This window comes from Microtus ochrogaster, linkage group LG8, assembly GCF_000317375.1.
Source record: "Microtus ochrogaster isolate Prairie Vole_2 linkage group LG8, MicOch1.0, whole genome shotgun sequence".
NCBI classification, from domain to species: domain Eukaryota; kingdom Metazoa; phylum Chordata; class Mammalia; order Rodentia; family Cricetidae; genus Microtus; species Microtus ochrogaster.
The window spans coordinates 6,323,424-6,337,172 of record NC_022033.1 but is presented as its reverse complement, the minus strand read 5'-3'; the positions used below and the strand labels follow the sequence as shown (position 1 = coordinate 6,337,172).

General features: G+C 48.2%; 1 protein-coding gene across 1 annotated transcript in view; it reads left to right on the top strand.

Moving 5' to 3' along the window:
- Positions 1-12,001, top strand: part of Cass4 (Cas scaffold protein family member 4) — a 21,296-nt gene extending 9,295 nt beyond the window's left edge. The window contains exons 4-8 of the mRNA XM_005363123.1: positions 2,288-2,389; positions 4,463-4,537; positions 6,565-7,791; positions 9,448-9,525; positions 11,591-12,001. Coding sequence (XP_005363180.1) covers positions 2,288-2,389; positions 4,463-4,537; positions 6,565-7,791; positions 9,448-9,525; positions 11,591-12,001 — 1,893 coding nt within the window. The remainder of the gene's footprint in view (positions 1-2,287; positions 2,390-4,462; positions 4,538-6,564; positions 7,792-9,447; positions 9,526-11,590) is intronic.
- The last annotated feature ends 1,748 nt before the right edge of the window (positions 12,002-13,749 follow it).

The window sequence follows — 13,749 nt, the reverse complement described above, 5'->3', positions numbered from 1 at the left end:
GGGGGGGGTGTTTATGGGTGTGCATACACATGTATGGATGGACATGTGTGTATATACATACGGTGGTCAGAGGTCAACCTCAAGTTGTCCACCTTGCTATTTTATGGTAGCATTTAAACAGCATGGTAGAACATGTCATTAATCCAGCCCTGGGGAGGTAGATACAAGTAGACCCTGTGGGTTTGAGGCCACCCAGCCTGGTCTACATAGCAAGTTCCAGGCCAGCTGGGGCTATATAGTGAGACCTTTCTCGAAACAAAATAAAAACCACAGCTACACTTATTGGGGGCACATGCTTGCCACAGCACATATATGAAGGTCAGAATTCCGCTTACCGGAGTCAGTCCTCTCCCCTCGCTGTGTGAGTTCCACGGACTGAGCTCAAATCGTCAGGCTTGGCTGTTAGCGCCGTTACCCAATGGGTGAGCCACCTTCCCTGCCTGCCTCCCTTCTGTTGTTGCTTTATTTTGTTTTTGTTTTTTGAGACAAGGTCTCTCACTGGCTTGGAACTTGTCCATTCTGCTAAGCTGGAGAGACAGTGAGACTAGGGATCCCCAGCTCCCCAGTACTAGGATCACAAGTGGGTGCCACCATCCCGGCTATTTTCATGCAGGTTCAGGGGATCGAACTCAGGTCTTCATGTTTGCAAAGCAAGTACTTTACTGACAGAGCCACCTCCCCAGCTAGAGCGCAGAAGATTGCTGAACCTGGGATGCTGGAGGCGCCCCCACAAGCAGTTTCTAAAGTACAAGCTGAGGGAAAGGTGGGCTTTAGGTGGGGCAACAGTAGCAGTGTTGGATAGCCCAAAGAGCCAGCCCAGGCCTGGGCTGTAAGGTCTATTCCTGAGAACCACAAAGTGGAGACAGGTGGGATGTGAGGCTCTACCCTCTTATCCAAGCTTGTGAGGAGTCTGCCCCTCCATGTGGGTGGCTTCGGTTTCCAGGTACCAACGGATGTTTCCTTTTTAGGATAGTACTTCAGGAAGTCCTGCTCCTGAGGGCCCACAATTTTAATGGAACTGTGTCCCTTGTGAAGAAGAATGCAGTTTTCAAACAGAGAAAGGGGCAGGTTTGATCCTCGACAGCTGCAGTGCGTCTTTGGAGAGACACATGCTGTATGGCTTCGCAGCTGCTTTATCCCTGCTGTGACCCCAGCTGAGGGACAGCCAGGAGAGAGTGTTCATGTCTAATACCATCTCGGGCTGTGTGCCTCCATTCATCAAAACCAAACCCAAGGCAAAGCTTAACCGGTGTCATCCCCAGGCTGGGTGACGAATACAATGATGAATAAAGAGACCCTTGCCTGGTTCTCAGAAGCTACTCCTCAGCCTGGGTTGTCCCTTGATCTCCACATTAAATCCTGAACCCCCTACCTGCAGTGATCTAACTCGGAAAGAACTCTACACAGTGCCGGGTTCCTTAGGACCTAGCTAGGTGGTTCATCTCCCTTTGGGTTTTCAGCAAATTTATTTGGTCCTCTCTTGCCTGGCCTTTGTCCTCAACCTATGGGCCTGATATGACAAATCCTGTTTCCTTTTCTGTTGTACTGTATGTCATGGCACCCAGTATGCTTTATCCTATTAAAATAAAACATGGCATCAAGTGTTGCTCCGTCAGTGAGTGCCTGTCAAACATACATGAAGTCCTGAGTAAGCCTAAGGGTTGGTCCCCAGCATACTATAAAGCTGGGTGTAGTGTGGTACGTGCCTGTAATCCTAGTCCGTGGGCTGTAGAGACAGGAAGATCAAGGATTTAAGGTCATCTTTGCCTTCATAGGGTATTCAAGGCTGGCCTCCAATCATGAGACAAGTTTGTCCCTGCTACAGGCTCCCGCACCACCCCCCACCCCCCACCCCCGCACTCTCATTCATCAGACATGCACACCAAGAATCCATATTCTAATCCACTTCCCAGGGGACTCTGACGCAGGCACGATGGCCCACCTTGTACGGGAGACATGCCCATAACCATGGTTCCTCCCTGCAGCGTCCCTGTCCTCCTAGCCTACTGCAGGTCTTTTGACATCATGACAAGACATCGCCATTTATAAAATTCATGCTCGGGAACTGTTCCATCAAGTCTTTAAAGCTTGCCAAAAAAAATCTTAGAATATTTTACATAAAGTTAGGATTCAGTTTTGGGCTACATTCACATCTCTCCTCAGCCTGTGGGCCTCAGGATGGACCTGCCTGCTGGTGACAGCTAACACGCACGGCTGTCTTCATTGTTTAGAAGATGACTTTGACCATGACCTTGGGAATCTTGACTCCACTCTTTTTCTCTCCAAGACCCTCCACATGCTTCCCAGACCTGCAAGGGCCTCGGTGCCGACTCTGCCTTCCCAGGTGTACGACGTTCCTGTCCAGAACCGGATCTCCTCAACCCTGAAGGTAAGCTTCTCTGCACCCTTCCACACCCTAAGGTTTGGTGCCCCGTCTGAGTTCCCAAGTCATTTACCATTGTGGTTTTCTTCATTCACAGTGCTGACTCCCTTAAGAAGAGCTTCCAGGGTTTATTTGGGTGGCTGCTAGGACATGTCTGTGCTTGTAGCCCTCCTCCACCCCACCCCCACACCTTGAGCTGAGAAGGTGCCCATGCTTAGACACATGCACAAACACGTGCACGCACGCACACACACACACACACACACACACACACACACACACACACACAGGGGTAGGGAGAGAGTCGGGACGCGCGCGCACACACACACACACACACACACACACACACAGGGGTAGGGAGAGAGTCGGGAGCCATTGAAGAGGAGCAGCAAGCAGGCCGGTCAGCATCAACACGATGGGGATGTCTTGGAGAAGCAGAGTTCCAGGACTCCATTTCATGCTGTTGTTGAGCATGGCTCTGCTTATTGCCCTTACAGCCACCATGTCCCTTATAATCTCTGAGTCCCTCACCGGGCAGCGCCACGGCACTTACAATAAAAGTGATTGGCTTTTCCCCAGGCATTGCTGCTGAAACAGATTGATGATTCAGCCACCACCTTTAGAAAGAATTCAGAGATGTGATCGTTAGCAAAGTTAGTTTAAGATGTTTTGGTTAATGGCTTCGAGGTAGAAAATTTCAAGGAACAATTTACAGTTTAGAAAGGCACACTTCTGATAGTTGAGCAAGGGACTCGTTGAGGTCAGGGGCAAGAACAAAGGCAGCCTGTTATTACTGACTGACTCTTGCTAAAGATGGGTTGGTGACCAAAACCAATAATTAATTTCTTGTACCCATTTTTGTCCTCAGCTTTCTGGTATGATTTAATAAAAAAATTATTGGTGAATGAGTGTGCACTTTGAGGACTTAAAGTATTGAAATGACTTTTTTTAATATATAAAATTTATATTTGTGATTGTTTTTTATAAGACTACCCTTTGAGATAAATCATAAAATAATTGATCTTTTCTTTGTAATTGCAAACAGCTGCCTTCCAGTACAAAAGGAACTGACTGTAATATTCTTGGCTTGCTTAAAACTTTGTTAATTAATTTTAAACGAATCATTGCTTTGGGGTGACGATATTATGGTGGGAAAATTAATACAAAGGGAAATGTTTACTTGTGGACGTCTAAGAAAAACATGTGACCTAATCATGTGATCATAATGTAATTTCTTCCTCTGCAAAGATTTTAATTTGTTTTTGGAAAATATGTAACTTTTAGTTGTAAAGGTTATCTTTCCTTGCATCGAAATCTTTGCCTTAGGAGGCATAGAAGAGAGAAGAGAAAAATAAGAGAGGTAGAAGGAGAACATCAGCCGGGCGATGGTGGCGCACGCCTTTAATCCCAGCACTCGGGAGGCAGAGGCAGGCGAATCTCTGTGAGTTCGAGACCAGCCTGGTCTACAGAGCTAGTTCCAGGACAGGCTCCAAAGCCACAGAGAAACCCTGTCTCAAAAAACAACAACAGCAAAAAAACAAAAAACAAAAAAGGAGAACATCAGGGAAGATGGAGAAGGAGAACGTCAGGGAGGACGGAGGAGGATGTCAGGGAAGAAGGAGGAAGAGGAAAGCAACAGAGTAAAAGAAGAGAACAGAGAAAAACAGTAGGAGCAGACAGAGAAAAAAATAAAATGAAAAATTAAGCTTTGACCCTCAGAAAAGTTTTCTCTGTGTGCATGCAGTTGTGCCGACTCCACACCTCTTTGGTACCTGACCTGCTGAGGGCAGGTTCCTCAGCAAAAGACAGAGAGACATAGACAGACAGAGACAGAGCGGTAGAGACAGAGCGATAGAGACAGAGAGACAGAATTGATTTGGGTTTAAAAAAAAAACTGAGGGGGTTCAAGTTGGTGGTTGAGCACAGCTATCATAACATAACAAAGAACTGTGACTTTAAGCCCCAAAGTGTTCAGGGTTTTGTTTCTTTCATTGACAAACACTGAACTTGTGGAGTTTGTGTGGGAAATCCTTCGAAAAGAGAACTCAAAAGTTGCCCTTCTTTGCGGTCTTTCCCTAGAATCTAGAGAGACAGCAGTGCTACGACATACCCACCAGCTCCCAGAAGGCAGCGCTCCACTCCTCCGCCAGCCAGGCGAGTGTGAGTATGAACAGACGGGGGACGGGGATCTAGGCGACTAAGCATCCTCTGGGAAAACTTTACTAGCTAGATGAATTGCCATCTTTCTGCTGCTCTGACGAGATACCTGAGATAAGCAACTTATGGACAGGGAAGGTTTACTTCGGTTCACTGTTTCAGAGCTCATGATTGGTTGTTGGTTGCTTTGAAAACTGTGGCGCAGTGCACCTCTGCGAGAGCACATGGAGAAACGAGATGCTTGCTCTATGAAGGCACGGGAACAAAGAGAGAGAAGAGAGGGTTGGAGTTCTAGTATTCCTTCATGGTGACAGCCCCAGTGGCTCAACTTCCTTCTGCTAGGCTCCAGCTTCCAAAGGAGCTGTTCACCTTCTAACAGCAGCTCATGCTAAGGACAAGCCCTCAGTATCAAGGAACATTCCAGATTCACATTGTAGCACTTGACTAAAAGGCAGGTTCAGAGTCCTGTAACAAGCTCCACTGCCCTGAAACCCCTCCTTGCCCTGCTATCCAGGACTAGGGCAGTGGGCTGTAGAGATGGCTCTGTTGGTAAGAGCTCGCCTTGCAAGTGCGAAGAACTGAGTTTGGATCTCCTGAGCTCACATTCTTTCTAAAAAGTGGAGTTGGAGAGTTGGCGAAGGGCACTGGCTGTTCTTCCTGAGGTCCCAAGTTCCCAGCATCGACACGACGGCTCACTGGAGTCTATAACTCCAGTCCCAAGGAATCTGATGCTCTTTCCCAGCCTCCATGGTACACATACATGCGGGATGAACACCCATATACATACAATCTTTTAAATGCTGAGCACAAGCCAGTAGTCCCAGAGTTGGGAAGGTGGAGACAGGAGGATTGCTAGAGATGATGGGCCAGCAAATCTATTGAGTTTTAGGTTCAGTGAGACACCCTGTTTCAAAATACAAGGGGAAGAACAATAGAAGAAGATTCCCAGTGTACATCTCTGACCTATGGAGGGGGGGAGAGAGAGAGAAAGAGAGAGAGAGAGAGAGAGAGAGAGAGAGAGAGAGAGAGAGAGAGAGAGAGAATGGTCATTTAACTTTCCCATGCCTCCATTCTTACTGCACATTCTGGAATATTCTGTGAGCTAATTGATATAAGCCACAGAGAGAAAGCTCAGCAGGTGCTAGAGAATGACGTCTTGTGAGGGATTACATAGGTGTGTTGTCTCAAAGCACGTGTCACCTTTGTGCAGAGGAACATCATTTGAGGTCCCTCGTGAGGGGGACATTTGTCATTGTACTCAACCAGATGTGTCCCACAGGCATGGTCCCGTTGAGGGAGTGTGGGATTCGGGAGATCTTCCAACACTGCTGCATCTCAGCAGCATAGAGGGTGAGGCAGAAGTTCGTGAGAGGTGAGAGAAAAGGTTACAGAGGCCATGAGGAGCAGAGGGAGCAACTGGGACGTTAGACAGGGGGGTATGAGGGAGGGTTCTGAACTATGGAGAGAAAACCAACGTGGGAAGGGGGATGCTGTATTAGTTCCCTTTGCTGTGATGAGACCACCGTGACCAAGGTAACTTATGAAATGGAGCATTTAATTGTGGTTATGGCTCCAGAGGTTAGAATCCATGATGGAAGAATAAAGGCATGGCAGCGGGAACAGCTGAAAGCTCAGATCTTGAACAATAAGCAGAGAGCGCAGGGGTGGTGGGAGGCTTCTGAAGCAAAGTCTGCCCTTGTGACTCATCTCTTTCGACAAGGCCATGCCTGATACTCTCAGACACGTTCTCCAACTGGGGACCAAGCATTCTAACATAGGAGCCTATGAAGGCCATTCTTATTCAAACCACCACCGACATGCAGGAGTGGGGACAGACAGAGATGGGCTGTGGAAAGAAAGGAGGTTCAGAAGGAGGTGAGGTCAGGCTGGGAGGGACCTTGAGTGACAAGAGCAGTGGGGAGACACTGAAGGAACCTGAGCAAGAGTGCCACTCAGATGTAAAGACCCCTTCAAACTCTTTCGATTGCTACTAACCTGGACAGCTTCGTGTGGTTTTTCCGCAGGGCCAGAGGGTTGTGCTGACACCAACAGCTGCCTTCAGACAAGGTGGTGGCTGCAGCACGTTATCCACCCCTCAGCAATCAGAGTGGAGGAACAACGCTCCAGTGTTGCTGGGAAAGGCTGACGTCAGAAATGCGTCTCTGACCAGCTTCACCAGAGAGTCGGGGTCCAGTGCCGATCCAGGATGCCCATCTGCTGTGCGCACTGGAGCTGCGACTCTCTCCCCACAGCCGGACAGCAGAGTGCAGAAGAAAAGCAGCCCCCCAGAAGAGCCTTCCTACGCTGTCCCGGTACCCAGAGACTCACTTCTTTCGGATGCGGTCAGCAGCTACAGTGTCCCTTCCAGGTTTCTCATTCCCAGAGTGGAGCAACAGAACACCAAGCCCAACATTTATGACACCCCGAAAGCCACACACGGTGTGTCTCGGGCTGGGAAGGAGCTGGAGGAAGTCAAAGAGGTTCCAGAGACTATCCCCTGGATCTCCAGACAGCCAAATTCCCTGTCTCCTGACTCAGACCAATTATCGGTTGCCAGCTCAGACAGCAGAGCAAGTATGGTGTCTTCGTGCTCCTCCGTGTCCATGGACTCCTCCCCCAGCACCTCCTCCGAGGACTCTGCGAAGGAGCTGTGGATGGACGTGGATTTTGCCAAAGAGACGGCAATGGCCCTGCAGCACAAAGTGGCCAGTTCTGCAGCGGGCCTGCTGCTCTACGTAAGCAGGACTTGGAGGTTCAAAGACTCCTTGGAGACCAACATCCGCATGATCCGAAGGGCCGTGGACCGCATCGAAGAATCCTTAAGAGAGTTTCTGGATTTTGCCCAAGGGGTTGGTGGGACTGCTGGCGGTAATCTCACGGACAGCCAGCTTCAGGCTAGGATTAGAGATCAGCTTCTAATAATCTCGGGTTCCTACCAGATTCTGCTGGATGCAAAGGGAAACCTAGACCGCTGCAACTGGCCCCTTGATGTTCTCGTGACAGACAAAGTCCAAAACAACCTGGATGACCTGGAGAGGTTTGTCATGGTGGCGAGGATGGTTCCAGAAGATGTCAAGAGATTTACCTCCATTGTCATCGCCAACGGGAGGCTCCTTTTTAAACAGAACTGTGAGAAAGGAGAGACGGAGCCAAAGTGCGAAAGATGCATCCAGCCTCCCCAAAGAGAAACCCAGTCAAATGAACACTGCCTTCAGCTAGTAAAGAAAAGCAGAGTGACTGTCTGTGGACAGGTGAGTTCGGGTGGCAAACAGTACACCAGGGAGCCTCATTTGTTTCCTGAAATGGTCACCAGAGAGGGAGATGCCTGGAACGTGTGCACATGGAAGTGTGCACCTGTACGTGTGTGTGGAAGCCAGAGGACAACCCTGGCTGCTTTTCCTCAGTGTCTCCCACTGACCTGGAAGTGGCCCAGTAGGCTAGGATGGCTGGAAAGCGGGGCCTAGGGAGCCGCCTTCCTCTGCCTCCCTAGCACTGGAGTGACAAGCTTGTGCCACCACACCCAACTTTTCCCATGGGTTCCAGTGGTTGAACCAGGTGCTTGTCCTTGCAAAGCACCTCATTGAACTATCTCCCAGGCCCTCTGTATGTGTGTGCATGTAGTGTGCTGTCTGCCTCTGCCATTCTCTGTCTTGTTTTTATTGTTGTTCTTTTGGCTTATTTGTTTGTTTGTTTATGACAGGGTCTCACTGTGTAGTCTTGGTCTGGAACTCAGAGAGCTACCTCCACCTCTCCCTCTCTGCCTCCCAAAGGCTGGGTTTAAAGGCATTTGCCACCATGACTGAAATCCTTAAATTTTCTACTCTTTATTTTGGAAAGAATGGCCCTAAATTGCCCAAAGCAGGCTTTGAACTTGGGCCCCTCCTGCCTTAGCTTCCTTTCCTAGTTAGGGTTATTGCTACTGTTATAATAAAACACCATAACCAAAACCAAGTTGGGGAGGACTTTATTTGGCTTACACTTCCACATCATAGTCCATCACTGAAGGAAGTCAGGACAGGAACTCAAGCAGGGAAGGCACCTGGCTTACTCCACATGGCTTGCTCAGTCTGCTTTCTTACAGAACCCAGGACCTTCAGCCCAGGGCCTTCCCACATCAATCACTAGTTAAGAAAACACCCTATAGGCTTGCCTACAGCCTGATCTTATGAGGACATTTTCTCAATTGGGTTCCCTCCTGTCCCATGACTCTAGCTTGTGTTATGTTGACATAAAACTATCCAGCACATCTCCCATGATGCTGAAGTCACAGACCTGTGCTGCTACCTGCCAGGTTTCTCCACATTTCTAGGTTGTCATTGTCGATGTGTTTCTCAGAGTCACAGGAGGAAAACACACATTCTCCCTGATGCTGGACTGATCAGCCTGCTGCTCCAGGGACTCCAAGAAACACTTCTCTGGCTGACTGCCTTTGGACCCACAAGGAGACCCTTGAGTTCAGGGACTATCAGACTGCAGAGGCCCAGCAAGTCACTGTGACAGCAGACAGTTGCCACTTCCCAGGTTCTTCTGAAGTGCCTGGCTGATAGAGGAGAGTTGACATATTCTAAAACGTTGGCTGTTTTTAATTTCCACTTTATCAGGATACATTGGCAGGCAGAATCCAGCCCTTTGTTGCCAATGAATGTGTCCGTAGGCAGAAGCATGAACAGAACCTCCCGTTGAAAAGTAAATTTAAGTGGGGCACAGTGGTGCACCCTTGTAACTTCTGTACTCAGGAAGCTGGGGAGGAGGTGGTGAGTTCCAGGCCAATCTAGGCTACATGGAAGATCTTGAGAGTGGGGATGGGGCATAAAAACCACCAATGAAACAAAAAGGTGAGCTTACACAGGCATAGCAATGTGAAAGCTAGTCAAATTAGTAATCTGAAGATTTAATTTTTTTTTCAGAAGCCACCTAACCCACAAGAGAAAGGAGAGCCTATCTTGGAACAAAGGTCAGATGAAAATAAAGATTTCCATGCCATGGTAAGCCCTCATGCTCTCCACGGCTCTGATGAATATGATTTGCCCTGGAGAACTCTCCTTGGTCTATGAAAAGCAGAGTTATAGCCTAGTCCATGTTAGTGACATCCATCTGCCTCCTGCTCTCCCTAGTGATGGAGGGACTCTGGGAGCCCGGGTGGGTAATGGAGGGACCCTGGGCATCAGGGAAAGAACTCCAGGTGCTCCTCGGAGTTGTCACGGCTTGCAACCACGTGACATTAAATGACACTGTCACAAGCCCTGTAAGAATTTTCTCTTTCCTTCCCTCCTGTCTTTGTCTTTGGAACTGAATCTAGGGCTCTGTGCAAGACAGGTAAAGTCCACTGAGCTGCACTCAGCCTGGCAACCCTTTCATGTTTTGATGATTACAGTAAAACATTTGAGGGGGAGTGTTAATGCTTCTTCATAGTATCTTTGACACCTGATCAGTGTCTTTTAAACCAAAGATTTTATCACTCTTTGTTCTTCTTGGCTGTCTTCTATTTGTGGCAGAAAGCAGTTTTCCACTTACCAACTTTAAATGTTTTCTCTAAATTAATTAAAGTATGAACAATGAGTCCAGGGCTAGGGAGATGGCTCGGTGGGTAAGAGTGCTTGTTGCGCAGACCTGAGTTCAAAACCCCAGAACCCATATAAAAAAAGCCAGGCATGGCTGGCTACCATGTGCTTATAACCCCATCATTGGGAGGCAGTGGGTAGAGACAGGCAGATTCTGGGAGCTCACTAACTAGTCAGCCTAGTCAAGATGGGGACCTTCTGGTTCTGTGAGAGACCTATCTCAAGGCAATAAGCCAAAGAAAGACTGGAGAAGAAACTGGACACCATGTTTTGGCTTCTGAATGCATGTGCACAGTCAATATCTGTATATGTGCATAATTTCAACACACACACACACACACACACACACACACACACACACACACATGCAACAAGTCCGTTTAAAAACCAAGTAAGAAGCCAGCCAATGTTGAGAGGCAAGAGAAGTGAAGATTATAGAAACTGTCGAGTTGCAGTAAACCGGACCAAACTGGGGTATTGGAGAGAGCAAAGGAGGACAGAGATGTCTACTGACTTGGACAGGGTGTCTGCCTTCTCAGAGCTCACCTAGCACCTGGCTTTGGTTTTGCATCCCTGGCAAGTGATGCAAAGTGATGCAAGTCAAGTCCAGGAGCCACATCTGACAGGGCTGCTTCACACTAACAGGGCTTCCTCGTTGGCTCTGGGGACAGGGCTCCATATACGGGATGCCCCACTCAGCACCCCAGGACTCCTGCCCACTAACTACCTGAAGTGGTTCCTCATTAAGAAATAATGATAGGGGGCTGGAGAGATGGCTCAGTGGTTAAGAACACTGACTGCTCTTCCAGAGGTCCTGAGTTCAATTCCCAGCAACCACATGGTGGCTCACAACCATCTATAAAGAGATCTGGTGCCCTCTTCTGGCGTGCGGGCATACATTGAGGCAGAATGTTGTATACGTAATAAATAAATCTTTTTAAAAAAAGGAAAGAAAGAAATAATGATAGCTTCCTCCCCATTCTTGCCCCAGGTAAAGCATCACTGTTTTAAGTTTGCCTACACTTGATATTTTTAAGCCAAGATGCTCATGATACAATGTCTGCCTCACCACATCGGTCAGCCCAGTCTTGAGCTGGCAATCTTCCTGTCTCCACCTCCAGAGAGTGGGGATAAACACCCAGTTCCCCCACTTCTTGAACATTTGAAAGTTGCAGATTTATCTTTATCAATGCGTTCCTTAGAAAGTGTTTCTTACGGTTTACAGAGCTGGTTGAATAAAACAGCATGCACAGACGCACTATGATCTGTAACACAAGAATACACAGTTGAATGCCTAACAGTGCTACCACCTATAATACAAGAACACACAGTTGCATGCCGAACATTGGCATTGGCCAGCTCTGAATTTCCTTAGCAAACCTTTTTCTTACAAGGGTTCTTGCAAATCGAACCCACACAGGAGAAGATTGATAGCTGCAGCCTGCTGATGGTCCTAGCCCTTACGTATTCTCTCCTTCCTCTCCTCTAGAGCCCAAGTTCTCTTCCCTCCCCTGCTCCCAATCGGCAGGATGCAGACAGGAAGATCCACCTGTCCGAGCACTGCAGGCTCTATTTCGGAGCACTCTTTAAAGCCATTGGCGTCTTTACCAGCAGCCTGAGCAACAGCCAGCCCCCTGAGGTCTTCATCACTCAGAGCAAGCTGGTCATCACAGTCGGGCAGAAGCTGGTGGACACACTATGCAAGGAGACCCAGGACAAGGATGAACGCAATGAGATCCTGCGTGGCAGCAGTCACCTGTGTGGACTGCTCAAGGACCTGGCGCTGGCCACCAAGAATGCAGTGATTAAGTACCCGAGCCCCAGCGCCCTGGGATGCCTCCAGACAGAGGTGGAGAAACTAGAGCATCACACTCGGAAATTCAGAGAGACATTGGAATGAAGCCTTTTCTAACACCTCCTAGAGAGGTCAACTCCTGGCTAGCTCTGCACCTACAGCTGGTGTCTCTGTCCTATGGAAAAGCCAGTCACATGGGTTCAAACAGCCACAGCCCTTGGAGCTGGTATTAGTAAGTGGCTGAGTCTCCAGAGGACACCGGTTGACCACAAGGAGGTCAAGCAGAGGCAGGTGACAAGTCAGGTGACAACTTTGTGATGTTGAACTCACTGTGCCAAGGTGTGCAGCACCAACAGCGGGAGTGGCATTGCAGAAGCCATATTTTGTGCCGATCAAATGTGTGTGCGGTTTACAGTCATTCTACACTTATTTATTTAGGCAGCATCGAAGGTCGCGGTAAGGGGACTGAAGTGACAGCAGGTTATCAGAGGTTCTGCCCTCAGAGTCAGTCTGATCGGAAAGACAGGTGAAGAGACAAAGAAATGTCTGCAGTCTGTCCACTGCTGAAGAGAAAGGAAAGTTGGGGAAATGGGATAGAGGAACTTATTTTCAATGGATTTATTTCTGTTGCATTCATCAGAAAATGTGGTGACCTGCAGGGATTGCTGGTGCCTGTCTTTAAGTCCAGCACTCAGGAGGCAGAAGCCACAGAAGCCAGGACAGTCATAAGTTCCAAGACAAAGAGGGCTATATAGAGAGAACCTGTTTATTTTTTTAAAAAGCCTCCCAAAAGTAATGATAGTTTGTCATTTTTATCAGTTAGTTTTGAATTAATACTGTGAGATGTATACAAATTGCGCGTGAGTATGTGTGTGTGCGTGCATGCACGTGTCCGTGTGTTGCTAGAGAATCTAGGGTTCCATGCATGCTAAGCATGTACTCTGCCACTAAGATTGATCCCCTGGTCCCCCCCCCAAATGTATTTTGGCTATGTTACCTCACCCCAAAGATGACTGTTATGTGTTCTGTTGGGTTCCCTACTAACTTATTTTGTATGTTATATATGTGTCAGTCAGTTCCACAGCTCAGTTAGATTATTAGTTTATATTTCACTAGTCTCAAGTCTTACATTATTTATCTGTAATCATGGGTTTAAACACATTTTCAAGGTCCTGGGAGATGACTCAGGAAGTAAAGGCACCTACCGCCAATCCTGATAGCCCGAGTTCTACTCCAGGGCCCCACGTGGTGGAAGGAGAGAACCGACTCCTGATAATTGTCTTTGAATATCCACACACACACACACACAAAAACTAAACTGTAACTTAAAAATAAAAACCCAGAAGCACCCTGGCAGCAGTCCTTCCTTGGAAAAGTCTCTGAGCCACGTCTCCCGAGCACTGGGATCAAAGTGAAGAGTTTATTGAAAATGTCCCCTCTTTGAATGCAGCTGCAGGAATGTGTGCAAGTCTGTATATGTCAGCCTGGACTGGAAAGCAAAGCCATCATTTGTGTGTCTGGGGGGGCGGCAGGAAGATGTGGCATGAGATGACACCCACACTGTTCACAGCCATGGAGGTGTTACCAAGCGCCCCTCATGCAAACCACTTCCTTTCTTTCCTTGAAGCTCAGCCTTTCAATTCATGTCACCATGGTTACCTTATCCTTCACTCCATGGGAAGATCCCTGTCTCTCATGTCACGTGACACCTTCACAAAGCATCTTCAGGCTGTGTCTCCTGCAGTGGTGCCAAGGCCAGCTTCTATCATTTGTACATGTGGTGGGCACTTTTAACATAGAGACGATAGGGACTAGAGAGATGGCGCAGCGGTTAAGAGAAGACCCTGGTTTGG